The sequence below is a fragment of the Pholcus phalangioides genome, unplaced genomic scaffold (assembly GCF_987345545.1).
Source record: "Pholcus phalangioides strain wild (caught in Gottingen) unplaced genomic scaffold, Ppha-v1.0 ptg000042l_1, whole genome shotgun sequence".
Lineage (NCBI taxonomy): Eukaryota > Metazoa > Arthropoda > Arachnida > Araneae > Pholcidae > Pholcus > Pholcus phalangioides.
Genome location: NW_028301628.1, coordinates 9913915 through 9933296, shown reverse-complemented (window position 1 = coordinate 9933296; position 19382 = coordinate 9913915). Strand labels below are relative to the sequence as shown.

Below are 19382 nucleotides of genomic sequence, written 5' to 3'. Positions count from 1 at the left end.
ACCCCTCGCTGTGTGTGGCATTCAAATTATTCGATAGCCTCCTACGATCTACTCTATGTTATGCTGCACCGGTTTGGGGTTTCTTTTATGCTGATATGCTGGAAAGGGTTCATACGAGCTTCCTGAAAAAGTTAAATTAAATATAAGCAAATATTGTCCTGGTTATCTTGTTAGACTTGAGCTTGGTCGCCACCCCATTGCCACTCAAATGTTTAACCAACTTATCACGTATTGGCTTAGGCTTCAAACAATGGACGAAAATCGTCTACCAAAAATTTGCTTTCTTGAACTCTGCCGTCACACAGATTCGGAAAACTGGGCAAATTCAGTCAAGACCCTTCTGAATAACTGCGGTCGACCTGATATCTGGTGCACACCTACTCTTTACCTCACTCCAGTAGCTTTAACATCCCTTACTAATAATTATTCTGATATCTCTCTCCAAGAAGACAGATCTCGACTGTCTGGTTCAACATTATTTCATTTCGCCGATAATTTTGCATTTTCGCTGTCCCTACAGTCTTACCTGCTCTTCAATCTCCCATTGGCGGTCCGTAAGAATATGGCCAGGCTTCGCCTTTACCCTTTTATACTTTATACTAACAAAGGTATATTGCACAAATTTAACCCTGACGAACCTTGTTAATATTGCAATCAACTAAATAGCTACAATGATATTTTTCACCTTCTTAAGGAATGCACATTCTTTGCCCTTCAAAGACATACACATACTCTAAATACCTTCGCCATACCTACTCCCGATCAAACTTTTATGTAATTTTTAGCAACCCCTCTTCTTCTATGTGTCTATATTTTTTTTCGATTTATCGAGGATATATCAAAAATTATATTTCTCTTGGGGCAGTAGTTTTGACGCCCTCCCCCGTTTTGTTTTCGTTTGCTCCCCTCTCTGCCCATGCGCCCAGGTAAAAAACATTTTATTTTTCAATCTATTTATCTGGATCCGAGACTATAATATGCATCTATATATTTTTTTTTTGTGTTTAAACCTTATGCATTTGTTTGTTTTGTATATGTATCTCCAATAATGTAATTAATATTTGTACTTGCCATCCACTGGTGTATTGATAGGCACGATTGTGCAAATCATTAGAAGTTCAGTTTATCAGTTTTTAACATAATATTTTATTGTTTTTTTCTAAGTAGTATATTAATCAGGAATCGGTCACCTATTCCAATTGAAGAGTCATAACAGTTTTATTTGATATAGGTCGCAGGAGGGGCTCTCGTTTATTGATGTTCCTCAGATGTAATATTGTACTGTATGAATTTATACTATACTTAATTTTCAATACATTCTAAAAGGCACATTTATGCTGATGACACTATACTTTTGCTCGTTAATTGATTATGGACAAAATTAACTAAGAAAGACACTATTTTTACATAGTGAATAAGTTTACAAAGCATAGACGCTTAGGGTCTGCGAATAAAAAGGCTTCCGTGTACAGAGATTTGTTTTGCTGAGCAGAAAAAATTCGCTGTAATTCTATACGAAGTTTATTTTATTTTGTCATTTCACACAGATATCGAAATTCTGTGCTGAACAAAAGTAAGAGCAGGTGAAATAGAAGAGAATGTCCCCCTCCCCTCAATCTGGAAAGTTAAAGGATCCCTCGCGTACACGTGATAGTTTTTTTTACACCACCGAAATATACATTTTTTATTAAGCTCAGTCAGATTTTCAAGCAGACTGATGGTCAATATTTTTTATATTTTATAGATGGCAGCAGGGGTCACAATGTCACCCTATTACTTTTGTAAGAGTATGTGTTTGAGTATTTGCGTACTCAATATGTGAATGAAATTGTTGAAATATTTCTCTCTAAACTTCGACATGACGACGCATCTGTATCCATCTTTGACCATGTTTCTTGCACATGTGCACAACAGAAGGCGTCAATACACCAACAATGAACGACTTGTTTTCGGAACGATGCTTTCCAACGCAGGGTTTTTTTTTAAACAGGCATTGCGGTTGTTGTTTCACTCATTTTGTTTGTTTCTGAATTGAAGAGATTGCCTGACTCTTTGATAAATTACTGCAGGGCCATCTCGACTTTTGGGACCACGAGGCACGGCCTATGAAGGGAAGGGTTCTTCTCACGTACATAGGGGCACTCAACGATAAGGAGTTCAGGTACTGTGATTAATAGCAGGTGCCTTCGCCTCCTTACCTAGAGAATGTATGAACATGAAAGTGGCCCAGAGCAACGGTTCTCAACCTTTGGAAGCCCACGGACCGGTTTATTTTATTTATTTATTTTTTTGTGAGTGAAAGGCCCGGTGATACACACGACTAATAGGCAACAAACGGAGAAAAATGAAACAATGAATTACTCTCGGCCCGATTTGACTGGTGTCAGGGCCCGGCGGTTGAGAAACACTAACCTAGAAATTGCGTGAGCATGAGAATAACCTAGAGAGTGTGCGTGAGCACTAAAGTGACCTAGAGAGTGCGCAAGCATGGGAGTGACCTAAAGAGTACGCAAGCATGGGAGTGATCTAGAGAGTTCGCAAGCATGGGAGTGACCTAGAGAGTACGCAATCATGGGAGTGATCTAGAGAGTGCGCAAGCATGGGAGTGACCTAGAGAGTACGCGATCATGGGAGTGACCAGAGGAGTACGCAATCATGTGAGTGACCAAAAGAATGATTTGAAGACGGGCGTATTTACAGGCGGGGGCAAGCGGTTATAGCACATAGGGCGGTGAATCCGAGGGATGAGTGGTCAAGAAAATTAGACTAGAATGAGAGAAGGGCGGCAAAACCGCAAATCCGCCTCTGCACGTGTAAATTTTGCTATTCACGAATCTTCACTCTCAAAAATAGCGCTAGTGGATAAAAAATACTTCAGAAAAATCATCGTTTTTACACTTATAATTCCTGATGAAACGAAGAATGACACATGACACATTCGTGAACATCTGGAGCAGTGTTTCTCAAAGTGGGCAATATCGCCCCCTGGTGGGCGATGGAATTGTCCAGGGGGACGATAGAAGCTATGGATATAACATAGGATCCTATGGGCATACTTGAGTTGGGGGGCGATAAGAGAAAATAATTTATGAAGAAGGGGGCGATGGAACAAAAAATTTGGGAAACTATGATCTGAAGCTTCTGGTTCGGAAATTCGAAGTGAAAAAAAAATGTAATGTTACGGTCTCATTAAATTGGTGAGTCATTCAAGAGTGTTCGAGAACACTATCTTGTTAAAGTTCAAAATAAAAATTAGATTTGCAGCTATTAGTAACAGGAAAATTTTCTTATTCTTTGAAAGCTCTCCGGGTCCCGGGATTTTTAAGGGTTTCGTGGCGTTTGATCACGCTGAACCCACAAAAGAACTGTCACAGAACCCCAGGGTTCCCCGGAACACCAGATTGAAAACCATGTCCTAGCGTAATTGGTGAATTTGATAAAAATTTCTTTCGTTATATCCGGTAATCCAAATAATAAATCTTATCACGGCGATGGGGACCTATTTATCGTATTTACCGGTAAAAAATTGTGATTATGCATAATAGCCGGTAAATTTTATAAATTTAGTACTTTAATCATAGTTTACACCAACGAAGCTTGGTTATTATGCATAATCTTCGGTAAAACGGATAAATTTATCAAACTTACCGAGACGATTGAAGCTTATGCATAATTATCAGCAAATGTGATGAATTTAGTGCGATTTATCATGTTTATCAACTACACTTTTGTATTATCCGCAACAGTGTTTATTTTTTAGTATTTAATTAAATTTACCAATGTTATACATAATTACCGTAAAAGTAATACATCACTTTGCGCTCCACTTTGTCTTACAGGCTCCAATCAGGATTGTCGAGCCATCGCTTCCTGTGCTCCCCTTTCTCCTCAATCAGCGCTTCAGACATGCGGTTGTCCTCTATCCACAGGAACTGTCCGATCGTGCGGCAAGCCTGCCTGCTCGCGTTCTTCACGTGCCTGGCAGCCATACTGTGCATCGTGGTAGGGTTCCTGATCGCGGCCCCACTCTCCGATTGCGAGGACAGGAACAAGTGGTACAAGGGTGCCATCTTCTACGAGATTTTCCCGGCGTCCTATCAGGACACCGACGGGGACGGTTACGGTGACCTCAAGGGAATCACAAACCGCCTGGACTACATCAAAAACCTCGGCGTCAAGGCGATTCGGCTCAACTCGGTTTTCTGTGCACTGGATTATCCTCTGGAATACGAACACATCATCGATCTTAGGAACGTCGATCCTCACCTCGGCAGACTGAGGGACTTTAAGGAGCTTGTTAGGGAAGCTCACCACCGCGGGATGCGGTTGGTGCTGGACATCAACCCGACAGTGACCAGTGACCAGCATACATGGGCTCTACATTGGCAGAGGGGGATTGAAGGCTACGAACATTTTTACGCATCGGCGAATCGATCAAAGGTAAGTTTCGTAAGAATAACTTTAAAAACTTAAGTGTCCTGATTGCTGTTTCGATGTGGATGTTTGTGAGCAATGTGTGGTAATTATGTAAATAATAATACTCAGAATAGTACTTGGCGAAATTTTCACATTTGATGAAGTTAAATGGCGTTTTTTTTTAGTTCGACAATTTATGTATTTAATCAGAACAGAAATTAATTAGAAATTTGATTTCATCTCTGGCGCAGTGGTAAGATGCTCATCTTGCGCTATGAAGGTTGCCGTCAAGGTCCACGGGTTCGAATCCCGCCTATTCTACATCAGAAACGAGTTCTTTATCTACCGAACCTGGGGCGACCACCGATAGATAGCACCTTCATTTCCCACCCATCTCCACTAATTGGAAATTGACGTATGGGGATATACGACTGGATTTGGCTTGTGGTAAAATAGTTATGTGCAGTCAGTACAGAGCATAGATAGAGAGATCCCATGAAGACAGCCATCAACTCGATGCAGTGTACAAGCCATTTGACTAAAATATATAGCGGAACCCAGTGACTAGGAAGAAAAATTGCACGTGCGCCCAGTTGCACATAAGGGCCAGAGACCGCTGCCTGAGATTTCAAAAGAAGCGTGGGAAAGACATGTGACGCAAGTACAAAGAAGAAGTTGGCATGTTGAAGTGGGAGAGCTTTGGGAACGATCTAAATCACAATGTATGCAAAATATATATACAGCACCTCCACTGTGATGGGAAACGAAGAAACAAAACCTCCGTCCACGGTGCTGGGCAGTTTTGTTTCCCTCCCCTTTTACGGAATATGCAATGCACACTCACACAAAACACAGCCTCCGTTCACAGTGCTGAGCATTCACATTTGAATTACTCGCATGTATTATTTACGTTACAAAAATTTCCTTCTTTATACTATTGGCAATTACTATGAAGGTAATACATATTGGGAACAAATATCACCATGAGCTCATTACAAATGTTCAAGGTTACAAAATTAGTATCATATTATGAAAGTTCGACGGGAATAATCAAACACAGCCTCCATTCACAGTGCTCGGCGTTCACATTTGAATTACTCGCATGTATTTACATAATATATTTATATAATATATGCTATTTTTTTACATAATATATGCTATTTTTTTACATAATATATGCTATTTTTTTACATAATATATGCTATTTTTTTACATAATATATAATTTTTCCTTTTTATATAATTGGTGATGCACATAAACATTACTATGTACAATAGATATTGGGAACAAATGCCGTTATGAGCTTATACAAATATTCAAATTACAAAATCATTATCATAGTAAGTTAGTAAGTAGAGAGCATAGGACTATCACTATGAAGATTGTTGGATCGAATCCCGCTTTAATCATTGGGAATATATATATATATATATATATATATATATATATATATATATATATATATATATATATATATATATATATTTCCCCTTCATTGATTTATTTTTCTTCACATCAAAATCAGTTTTTGTTGTAGAAAAAAAAAGTATTTTCGATGCTGTCAGAAAGTGAGCGACACTTTTTGATAGTTTCTCTTTCTTTCTTTTTTCTCTAGATACCATATACGTAGTGAGCGCCGACAGTTGTATAACTTTCGATTTCAATACAAACCCTAATTTACTGCGAATAATCCGCTGCTGTAAAAATTTCGGAGATACATATACATACTCGTTACTATGAAAAATAAAAACTTGTTCATCGCTTAATCTGCAGTATGTAAATGTCATTCCCCAGCAATGAAATTTCATGAAATGAATAAAGTTTTTGGTCATCATTTTATAGACAAAAATTACGGTTTTTCTACTGGAATTTTAATTTTTTATTATTTAGAAATCATTGACAATTAATCTTTTTATCAACTTTTTTTAAAATAAAATATTTCTCTTTCAATCTCACGGCAGAAAAGAAAACCGCAGAAAACAGGTAGAAATATTTGATCTGCATCGAGAAATTCAGATTTTTTTTTCTAACGCATAAAAATCTATTGAAGTGAAGAATTTATTAAGAATCAATAGAAAAAACTATTTCATTAATACACATTTTTGCATTTATACCAAATGGGCGAGTTATCAGCGGGCGGACTGATCCTACTCTATCTGAGAGAGCAACCGTATTGCCTGTAAGATAAGACGGACGTCACACGCAGCACAAAGATGGCAGATAATTCAACCTGGGTTTCCGGAAGCCCCCCAACAGTTTTTTCGACAAAATGTTCACTAGGCGAAAGGAGCCGTGGAAGACAAAAGTTTGAGTACGATTGGTTCGTGCAGTTTGTTGGCACGATGGCGATTTTTTATTGGCGTATATTGATTTAAGCGTAGTAACCACAAAAGAAGAACAACGAAAAATAATTTTGTGATTTTTCGCGTATCAGGCAGCGGATTACTTACTTTTCAAAAGTGTTGTGGTGACAGATAATTTCCCCAACTATTTGGCGATGGAGGATGACTTTGTGCTGATTGGTGATAATTAGCACGATGTCACGTTTTTTTTCAGAAGAGAGAAGCCATCTCGATTCCACAGGGTGTCCCATAAATCCATAAATGGATAAACAGCTCACAAAAACTGAAGGAATTAATTATATTTAAATGTGCGATTTGCGGAAGGATTTTTTTTTTGGTACACGAAAAAAACTTGAGTTCAAGGTTTTGTTGATAAAGTGCAACGCACGAAAGCAAAACAGATAATTCTGGGCCAATCTCAACTCTGGGCCAACTCTCTCCAACTGGGCCAACGGCTCTGGGCCAATTTCCTCAATCTTTCGTTTGTTCGAAACTTTTGTAAAACTTCAGCACGGATTCGTGGTTAAGGTGAAACAACTTCACTAATAGTGTGTTATCAACCAATGTCAACATCACAATGGGAACCTTAAGTGAGCGACTGTGACACGGGAAAAATTCAGAAGTGAGCTGTTAATCGCGCATCCGGAATTTTATGACTGATCTCCAGCGATTTGCTTTCTTATAGCGCCTCCACAAACTAAAATTTTAACTACTTCCTCTTTTCTGTTCCAAAATAAAAATTTTCTCTTTGAAGTAAACATAATTTTTTTCGCAAATCGTTTCAAATATACTACCTTTTTTAATTTTTAAAATTTTTGAGCTATTTACAAATTTATAAAACACCTTAATTTTTAAGTAATAAAAGATATTATAACATAAACTTAAAAAAATGTTTTTCTGGTAATAGGTATCTGTACCAGTAAAAGTCGTATATATCATTATATGTTTGTGTACGAAATCTGTGTCCACAAGTGAAAATATTCATCGTTCTTGAAAGCTGGCAGCTATCATCTTAAGTATTTCTACGATTAAATACCGTAATGAGATGTGATCTCACGATCTTAACGTTGAAATTCTATCTCCTGGGAGTTGGATAATTAAAACGTACCAAGCATGATCCGGGTTACGATTTCTTGGCGGATACGACATCATCACGTACATATCCAAGATCATAACGTGAGACACGGGGTCATATAGAAGTCACAAAAGAGAGGTCTTTGGGCAACAGCACACTCATTATTACTCGTGCTCCCGAGCTCGAAGTCGTAAAAAAGTGCTCCTAAATTTACTTGGGAAACGCGATGATGATCATTTGGTTTTTGGGGAGTAGAGAAGCCCCAGAGCTATAAAAATATCGACGGTAGGGGGGGAAGCTTTGCTGCCAGGAGTCTGTAGTAAAAATCAAGACGTTGGACTCCCATGCCCTCTACAAACACACTGAAGCTGGTAAAGTGAGTAAACACCATAAAAGTTGCATTTCGTGGGCGGCAAAAGGGGCGGGGGGAAGGGTTTGTCCGTTCACTCATATTTTCTCCTTCAAAGATACTGAAGTAATAAACTTCTGATTTATGCTGCCACACAGCAACGAACGACCGAAACATAAAAGAGTGCAGTCGCTGCGACGGCATTAATAAGACGAGAAATTGCTCCTCAACGAGGAGAGAAATTGCTATTTTCCAACAGAAATTTCTCAACAAAATTTAAATTTCATCACATTTTCGGGAAGAAAATTTTCCCAGCACCCTAATGCGTTTCAAAGCTACAGATCATAACAATTAGGGTAATGATGACAAAGTGGAAGAGTATGGACACAAACACACATGGTGGCAGAACTCTATTTTCTCGTCGTGCTTACAATTATGAAAATTAAGTGTTTGAAGTGGACGTGGAGAAGAAAGGCTCAGATAAGAGAGAATATAATTAAATATTTAATGAGATTCAAGATTTTAAAGATTCCGAGCGTGTATCCCCTTGAACACTCAATTATGATGTCTTCGTGCCGCGGTCGGAAAATCTTCGTGGCTTAATATATGCCGCTTTTAAAATATCAAACAAACTCCGTGACCACGAGAAACAACGTTATTCAAAAGGACTTGGAAACGGATTCAAGTTGCAACAACCAACTGAGAAATCGTACTAAATAGACTATTTCTAAGGCTCACTGACCGAGTCTTAGACCTTCTTCATCGCTTTGAAATTTCTACTGAGAAACTATAATGGGCTTTTACGTCTCTGTGGGATTTACTCAGAATTTTCATTTTAATTCCGGTGCCGTAGTTCTTAGACATCTGTTCCTGGTGTTCAGATTTACCCTCTTCTCTCTACAGCGGTGATTCCCAACGTGGGGCCTCCGCCCCACAAGGGGGCAATTTGATTTCTCAGAGAGGCAATTTGAGTTTTTCTATGAAAACTTGCAACCTATTCCGCCGGTGATAGAGCATGGACCGTGTTCGGTTTGGAAGAAAGAAAGAACAATATTCCGAACTTGCTTTATTTTTTGCTTTCAGGTCAAATTTTTAATATTTTAATAATTTCTTGACGACTTCTTTTATTTTCTCTTGCCAGTGGAAGGGGTTTGCCTAAGGGTTCTTAATGTTTTGTGTTCCATGGGAAATTCGTGCCAATAAAATTAAGTCTACGGATCCCCCTGTGCCAATAAAATGAAGAAAAATGAATGCCGCGAACTCCTTTAAAAAGTTATGTTCTGTTTACAGCAATATAAAAAGAACGAGTTAACTGTTTACGCTCGAGGAAAATAAAATAAAAAAACAGTCATCTGAAAAAATAATTATGATTACTTTAGAATAATGAAAATAAATCAGTAATTTTGCTGAATAAGTAAGAAATAGGTCTATAGGGCTCCGCCATAGAAATTATATGCCAAAAAGGGCTCCGCAAGTCAAAAAAGGGTTGAGAACCGCTGCCCTAAAGTGTCGGGGACCCCTGATTAAGAACCACTGCTGATTAAGACCAAGTAAAAGTAGGCAAGAATGGGGGAAGGGAACTCCTGGTTTTAAAATTGAAACGTTTATTTCAGAAAGAGGGCACATGTCGTATTTTTCTTTCATGATATATAGCTAGTAAGGATCTCAGTGCCGTCTTAACACATGACCCACCCGGGCACGGTCTCGCAAAAATGTGGTCTGGTTGAAATTTTCGAGAATTTGCCAGGTAAGGGCCTCAGAAAAAAATCACTTGGCCATGATACTCTTGAAACGGCTCAGAACGGTCTTAACACAGCGTAGTTCCTATTCTGGCCAGTGAAAGCGTCTGAAAAGACATGGATATATATTTTGCTGTTTGAAAAATAGGATTGTTTATGTAGTGGTAAATAAAAGATAATATCTTATTACCTCCTTTTTTGCTATACCCTCATGATAAATTAAATCTAAAATCTCTACCCCATTACTTAAAAACCAATCCAACAAAATTCTGGAGTTATCTTAGACCTAAATCTGTTGGTCCCACTTCCCTGAGAAGTTCAAATAAATATACATTTTCTCCTTCAGAGATGGCTACCGAATTCAATTTAGCTTTCTGCTCGGTTTTCTCAATAGACCCCTCTCCTCCCCAATACTCTTTTTTTGATTCTATCCACAACTCACCCCCTATATCCTTCTCCAAACAAGGTATCCTAAAACTTTTGAAAAAACTGAAACCCCATTCTGTTGGCCCTGACGACATCCCAAATTCTATTCTTAAATTCTGTGCTGATGAAGTCGCCGACTATCTTTTAATCCTGTTCAATGTTTCACTAAATTCTGCTACCCTCCCGAACGACTGGAAAATCAATAAAATTATTCCTATCCACAAAACGGGTTCACTTTCCAATCCCCTTAACTTCAGGCCAATAGCAATCACTTCCTCCTGCTGTAAAATCTTCGAGCATATTGTAGCAAAAGAAATCCGTATCCACTTAGACTCCATCAGCTTCTTTTTCCCCAACCAACACGGCTTTAGACAATCTCTCTCTACTACCTCTCAACTGGCCCTCTTCATCCACGACCTCTCTGAAGCCATTGATAAAAACCTACAAACTGATGTCGTATTCCTAGATTTCTCTAAAGCCTTTGATAAAGTTCCCCACGATAAACTTCTTCTCAAACTCTCCCGCCTTGGCCTTAACGTTCAATTACTTAATTGGGTGGAGGCTTTCCTAAAACACCGTAAACAGTTTGTTCATTTTAATGATCATAACTCGTCATCCGCCTCCGTAAAGTCTGGGACCCCTCAAGGATCGGTCCTCTCCCCGTTACTTTTCCTAATTTATATCAATGACCTTCCTCAATCCCTCAACTGCACCACTAGACTTTTTGCTGATGACTGTGTAATTTACCGTATCATTCTCCATCAATCTGATCAAGAACTTCTCCAACATAACCTGGCTTCCATCGCCGACTGGTGTTCCGTATGGCAAATGCCAATGAATATCTCAAAAACGGTTCACATGAAAGTTACCCGTAAACTTCTTCCTCTTGAATACTCCTACTCCATCAATCATTTACCGTTATCCCAAGTTTCACATATCAAATACCTTGGTGTCATTATTTCAGCCGACCTACGTTGGAACAAACACATCGACTACATTTACCAGAAGTGTCTTAACAAACTTTTCTTCCTCCGCCGCAATCTTAAACACTCTACTCGGGATATCAGACTTCTCTGTTACCAAACTTATATATCCCCCGTCCTCTCCTACGCCGCTGAAATCTGGGACCCTTACACCTCCAGTAATATAGACAAACTTGAATCTATTCAAAATAAATCCGCCCGATTTGTTCACGACTGCTGGTCATCTTTCATTTCTGTGTCCGAACTTAAAAATGAACTTCATCTCCTCCCTCTCTCTACTCTTCGTTTCATCTCTCGATTAACATTGCTTTATAAAATTTTCCATGGTCAGTTCAACATGGATACTTCTGGTATCTTAGCCAAACCATCCTACATCTCTAGAAGACTCGACCATTCCCTTAAAATAAAACCTATTTTTGCTTCCACTGACTGCTTTAAATACAGCTTCTTTCCTCATACCATTGGTGAATGGAACAAACTCCCAAGCTCTATTGTTGAATCTCCCTCTATCACTAGTTTTTTATCCAACATCAAACAATATCTTTGTCATTCTCAATCGCATCCTCTTGTATAGGCCCAAGGGCCAACAATATTGTATAAATAAATAAAATAAATAAAGATTACTATTAGTTTTCGGTTTTTTGTCTTCATATCATGCCCACAAATGTAGTTGACCCAGAGTTGGCGGTAAGAAAAGATTTCTTGTACAGGACCGTTCAGTAATGGAAGGTTTTGCTCGTAGTCTACGCGAATACCATAAGTGTATGGAATGGATCATCTACACACTTCTTTGTAACGTCTTTTAAGGCAGAATAAAATTTTTTTGAATGCCTCACAAGTGGACATTTTTTCTGCCGCAGCAACTCGCTTTGAATTGTCATTTGATGAGTTACTCTCCTTTAAAAACATAAATATTGAAAAAAATGTGACTTGTGCGCTTTCTGAAATAAACGATTCAATTTTAGGAGGCAAAGCAAAAAAGAATGGTTCTTACATTAAAAAAAAGTTATTATGGATCTATGCAGTGTGGGGAGAGGGGCACCCCTGACAAAAGTACGGGGAGCATCAGGATTTCAGAAATGCTTTGGTGGGGCATGCCTTAAAACGGTTGGGAGCAGCTAAAGGTACGCATATATGTACCTTCATTTGTAACGGTTTCAAATGGTTTTTAATGATTCCTTCCTCAATTTAAGACCTGTGGTGCATATACAGTGGGGCCCCGCTTAATCGGGAAATGGATAAAAAAACAGATACCCCGCTCAAACGCATAAAATCCTCTGGCACCAAAATTTCTCCCATATAGAGACAAGGTTAAAGTTTCCCGCTTTATGATAATTTCAACTTCTCCCCGCTCAATCGAATATTACGCTTCACACTCAAACTGTTAATACATACCACCACAATACACATAATAGTTTTATTGAATGAAAAAAAATTGGCATCAATAAAAAATATATCACTAAGTTAAGATCACACAGTACATTTGGCAGTTGTCAAGTTGTCTTCAATACGTGCGTACATTTAATTATCTTATTTTTATTCTCGGTTGAGTCAATGGAGGGCTTTGACTTTCCTAGTGAAAAGTAATGGTTTGGGTATTGTGTGTGATCTCTGTAGTTAATTATAATTTCCATGTCTGATTTATTCGAGAAGCTTTATTGATCCTTCATCAGTTTTCAAAATGCAAACTATACTTTCGTTGTAAAATGGCAATTGAATTGTTTCAGGCATAATCGGATAGTCCGCTTAATCAGATATTGCGTGTTGGAATCGTCGCTGTATGTGTAGCAAATATATCGACCCAAATCTACTAATTTAATCAATTAAAGAAATTGTTTTTGAGGGTATTTTGACATAAAATAAACACAAATCAATCAAAAAATATTTTTAGTAGTCAGTTTTGGCTCAGTTGTGAAGGACACGATACAAGCTGTGTCATAAATGTAGAAGGATTTTTTTTTAAAAAGTGAAATCATAATAAAAATCTGCAAGTTGACGTGCCAGGGTGCGGTTTGCGTACTTGGACTTGTCAAAGAGGAGCATTTTTTTTTGACAAAAGGGGAAAAAAAGTTAAAATCTTCCATGGAAAGTGGTGTCATGTTAACGAAATACATAAAAAAACATCCAGATTAGGCAGCAGATACTCATTTTCATCTGCAAAAAAATATGATAGAAAGAAAGAAACTACAAATGTGTTTGACGTGTCCACCGCCATACTTTGCGTGAGAATTGAACAAATTATTGCTCTATTGAATTATTTCGTCTCTTTGAAAGACTACTATGTTGTAAATTTGTGTTTTACGTCAACAATGAATCGACTGCAGAAGCATTACAAAAATTTAGATCGGGAAATGAAATTAAAAAAAACGGCTTTTCTCCTAATAAAACTGAAATTGGGGCTTAGATATTATAGACGTAAAACAGCGATTCGATAGAACTGGTGGCTCCAAGGAGGATCATCCTCGGAGTGGCAGGCTGTTACAGCCGTCATATTGAAGGATTTTCTCTCTCGTGGTATTGCAGGGTTTTCTCGAATACGGCTGTGGACATGTTGAACATTCGTAGTTGTTTTTACATTTTTCGATAAAAACGAATGCCCGATGCAAGAAGATGCTTTTTTTATGTATTTTTTTTTACGTGACGCCAACTTTCCACCACACAGTGACAATTTTAATTCCCTGGTGGGAATTTTCTCCTTGACCTTTCGAAAACGTACCATTCTGGTCCATATATCTTCTAAGGGGCCGTTCAAGTATTACGTCATCATCGATGGGGAGGGGGGGGGTTCCAATTTGCTGACTTTTGATGACAAGGGGGAGGGGGGGGGGTTTGGATAATGCTTACGTCATGAAGCACCCTTTATGAAAATATTAAATATTTTTAATGGCATCTTACTCGGTGCGCCAAAAACGAGAAAAACCTTTTACTAGTTTCTGGGCATACATAGTATGAAAATTCAATCATTTACCATCTTAACTTCAAAATATGGAAGACAGATAGCGCGCCAGCAAGAACACGAAGTAAGCACAATTCTGACAACATAAATATGCTAGGGCCCACACATGCACTCGGAACACACATTCCAGCATGTATAAGTTCGTTAAAAATCCCGTAGAAGAATGTGTACGAGGTGCATGTGCTGTTACGTAGTATATATATATATATATATATATATATATATAGTATTTTACATCATTAAATGCAACATATTTCCAGATCACTTGAGTGTCCCGCAGCACATTTTCAGATGTTTTAAGTGATTCCCGGCATATTTAAAGATCACTTGACTGACCTGCTGCACAGTTCTGGAGCACTTAAGCGGTCGGCGGTGCAGTTCCTGATCTTTTAAGTTACCTGCAGCACAGTTCCAAATCATTCAAGCGGCCCGCGGAATATTTCCAGTTCCTTAAGTAACCTGCGGCTCTGTCCCAGATAACTTAAGTGGCCCGCGACACATTTTTAAACCGATGAAATGGCCCGCAGTTCCCAAACGTTGAGCACCCTTGGTGGTGCATGTACGGTAAAGTAGTAGCAGTAGTAGATACAAAACAGGGACATTAATATTATTAAGCTCATTCTAGCAATAAATTGCCGATAATATTATCATCAATCACATTCCGTTTCATGCGTTTCACGTCCCTACTATTTATGAGCTTCATCAAGCAGTACAAAAATTTGAAAAGGGGGCTTTCGCCTTGATAATAAACAAGGGATAGTTTCCTCTCGCGCACACATAACGCGCAATTAAATACAGTTTTTCGCGAAAGAAAGAAAGAACGGCGAAAATGCCAGAGCGAAACTAATGACTTGAAACAAAGCCGCCTGAGAAATAGAAAGACATAAGACACCCGCAAAACGCTAATTAGAGCTTCGGGTCGCAGAAAGTCTTCTCTACTGCAGCGAACAAGAAGCATGGAAATTGGTGGTAAAACTTCTGTTCCACTAAACTAAAAGCTTTCACGTCGCTTCTTCTGATCTTCCCCATATTTTGCTTATCCTCTTTTGGGAACGCCATCTAATTATCGTTTGTTCTACAACATGTTCGGCTTTTATACACGCCATTGACAAGATTCGACTTTGTTTCCACGTCAGTCAATTGCTGGAATTCCTAATGGACATTAATTCGTTATCCATGTACAATCAAACCCGAAGCTATAACGTCACTAATTGGCGGTGCCGGTTTATTCCCATAGATGAAGAGCCTTGTTTACAACGTCGAGGAAAATGCAACGACTTCCGATATAACGACACTCTTCCACTTGTTTTAAAGTCGCAATGCTCAGAACATTTTTTTGTAATGCTAGTCTGTCAGTCTATTGATGTCTAACGAAGTGGAAAAAAAGAACGATTTAATGTTGGCCCCGCTTAATCGGGTATCAACGATTCCAGCATACAATATCCGATTAAGCGGGGTATGCGATTATGCGAACAATTCGATTGCCATTTCACAACGTTAGTGCAGTTTGCATATTGAAAACTGATGAAGAATCAATATCAAAAATGATTTTTCAATAAATCATACATCAAAAATGAAATGAAAATTATATTTAATTACAATGATCACAATATCTAAGATATCGTTTTTCATTGGTAAAGATAGCGTCCTCTGCTGGCTCAACAGAAAACAAAAGTAAAATAATCGAATTTACATATTAAAGACAACTTGAATACTTAGGTCAATATATCTACTCTCTTAAATGTATTTATCTTAACTTAATAACATATTTTCTATTAATTTCAAATGTTTCGTACTGTAAAAACATTATGTGCATAGTGGTTGATGTGTATTAACAGTTGCCATGTGAAGCGTAATATCGATTAAGAAGAAGTGAAAATATAATCGATTTATCGAAGTAGAAGGCGCTCAAGCTATATCATATTAAGCGGAAACTTTAACATTATCTCTATGGGAGAAATTTTGGTGCAAGAGGAGTTTATTCATTTAAGCGGGGTATCCGTATATCCGATCTGCGATTAAGCGGGGTCGACTGTATTATATGCTTGACGCTTTGCCTTGCTTATTGATATGATCCGTAAACGATAATTGGTGATTCCGCAAATAATTGGTATCATTTTAGGCAAATAATGCTAACTTTAACCGCCACAGTATCGACAGAGTATAATTGTCCATATGAACAAAACATGACGCAGTGATCAAAGTGCCACGCATATTTGCCAAAGGTTCATACCAGTAGAAACAGCCGCATAGTTACGGATCAGGCACATCAAATTTTAGGGTGCATTACAGACCACAAGTTATTCTAGAAGAGGCTTCGACACGATATTTACGTAACGCGGAATTTCAGGCATCTGCCATTTTCACTTCGAAATATGGAAGAGAGCTGGCAGCACCACCAGAACATAATAATGCATAACTGGGTAACATAAACGTTCAGAGTATACATATATACACTCAGAACACACATTCCAGCAAGTGCAAATTCATTAGAAATTCCCAAGAGGAATGTTTTCAAGTTGCATGTGTCAGTTACTAGAAGACGGAGACTGAGGCCGAAACACCAGAGTAAACGTGCCATGGAAAACACGTTGAACATGTGAGAAGCGATTCCAACAACGATTGGCATTTAAAAACCCTTTAACCAAGTCTTTAATCACTAAACCTCCTTTAACTCTTACAGTGGCAATAACGAGATATCTCGTCTAACTTGATGCTCTTTGTTTCGGCAATCACGGAATATCTCGGATCATTGAAAACCACTCATTTCGGCAATGATGAGCCCAGTCACTGCGCTGAAGTTGTTTTCACAGTTAAACATATTTTCCATCATCAAAACCTGTCGATCAACTGCCAGTGGTCGGAGTCAGATTTTGTCCAAAGTTCAATAAGAGAGAGAAAGACGATGTTTCACCCTTCTTTTTGGAGTAGTAAAAGAATATGCATACAGAGTAAGTGATAGAAAAACGATAATGCACTTGCGATCCTTGTTTTGTGATTATTCTTGTTTTTATGGTTTCCGATCTATCACGAAATCGGAAAAAAAAAATTTATTTTCTTGAAAATAGATGGTTATTTCTAGAAAGTTTGTTGATTTTGTTGATAATGCGGATCAGGGAATTTTAAAAACCGCTTGAAAGGTTAAAATGTCATATCTCTTTTTTTGTGACGTAGGCTTTACTCCGATTTTCAGCAGGGGATGAGAAAATGTGCTCCATTGACAAATAAGATTTCAAAAACATCTGAGCTCGTCATTAATGAAATAGAAAGATTTTCCCCTTTTCCGGATATATATGCGGCTTGGCCCATTGAAGGCTTAATCCCTCGGTGTTTAGCCGAAAAACTAGAGACCAGCAATGTCTCGGTCAATTACTGATTGTTCTTAGCAAATAAAAACTATGTGCCAAGCAAAAAATTTCACAGCTGCAGGGATAGATTTTTTGTAAAGACGGAAAAAATGCGTTATTTTCTGTTTTGTTTCATCAATTGTTCCATCAATTTCTACAATTCCATCATTGTATTCATATAGAGTTCTCCGTTTAAATCATGTTTCTTCATGTACATTGCTTCTTAAAAGGAAGAGTCGTTTGGTCCAGACTTTCCAGATGATATTTCAAGGATTTCCCATGCTCATGACTGCCGCGTCCTCGTCTTCTTTTGTCATCACCACATACAGCGCATCTCTGCTTCTCCCCTTCCCAACCCTCGATTAATATTCAAGGAGAGTTTCATTAATAAAATTTTATACACCCCATTAAAATGAACGCCATAAAAGTTAATGAGCCGCAAAAGCTGACACAGGAGTATAAAAGTGGGAATGAGGTTGAGTGCTGATGGTGGTGGCGGACGCAAAACTGATCGCAAAACGGATGAATATTCATCGACCAACACTGTCATATAGTAGTTTTTCCAAGAGTAAGAAGAATTCAACACAAAATGTTTCAAGAAAATAGTCACCAAAGTACACGCACACTCGAAAGTACTCCATCATAGAAGATAACTTGCTATTATGAATATGAGATTACTCTAAGGTTATTCAATTACAATATCTTAAATCTCAGATGCAGGTATCTAAGTTTCGAACCAGTGTTTCACAATGCCGGAGTTCCACAGTATCAAAAGCTAACTTTCCATGCAGGATGGAATAAAAATATATCAATTAAAAGTATTAATTTTTTTATGGGTTTCATCTAACAGTTTCGTGATCGTCAAGGGATCCAAGTGAATTGGAACGTCGGAAATCACTGCTTCAGAACTTTTTTCACAAGTCATGCATAGGCGCAACTGCCATTATTGAAAAAAAAAGACTCTCTCCTCGGAAAAAAAGTTTTTTCAACCCTTGCAGTGGCATTGACGAGTTACCTCGCCCAACTGGATACCTTGTATTTCGGTAACTACGAGATATCTCGCCTTTTTAAAACTCGAATATTTCACCGATAACGATCCCAGGTATCTCTGTACGGTGCCTTGTTTGCAAACATGGTCTTTCATTCCCAGCGACCTGTCAGATCGACTGACAATGGGCGGAGTCAGCTTTTGTTCAAAGCAGGAGGAGGGAGACAGTGTTATATTCCTCCTCCCTTCTGGGTGGTATAGGAATTTGAGAGTGCAATACAAATAATCACAAAATTCAGAGCATTTCTCTTCCACGGTTGTTTTTTTTAAATCCCGGATATGGGGGAGTGAAGTATACAATCACCTTTTCTTTCTTTCAAACCAAGTATAACTTCGGTCTATCACAAATAGGCAATTTACTACCGAATGGGTTGCCCCGGAAGTGTGTATGCAACAGTCTGGTCGCGTATCTGGTGTTGTGTGTGAATTTTAGTGCTACTACTGCTTAACCGTACATGCACCTGATACACATTCCTCTACGGAATTTCTAACAAACTGGCACATGCCGGAATGTGTGTTCTGAGTGCGTGTGGCCCTAACTAGTGCTGCCATCTGTTTCTCAAACTATGATTGAAGTATGATGATTGAATATCTGAACCGATATTGTCTGTTGCGAGACTTTTTCACGGAGAGATCGGCTCTTATTCGTGCCTCGCAGTTAGGAACCTCGAAAACCACTAAATATACATTCATCAGAACAT

General features: G+C 38.4%; 1 protein-coding gene across 1 annotated transcript in view; it reads left to right on the top strand.

The window, feature by feature from the left end:
* LOC149064455 (maltase A2-like) overlaps positions 1 to 19382 on the top strand; it is a 109494-nt gene that overhangs the window by 31929 nt on the left and 58183 nt on the right. Inside the window, exon 3 of the mRNA XM_089255031.1 lies at positions 3840 to 4440. Within this exon, the coding sequence (XP_089111157.1) occupies positions 3840 to 4440 (601 nt within the window). The remainder of the gene's footprint in view (positions 1 to 3839; positions 4441 to 19382) is intronic.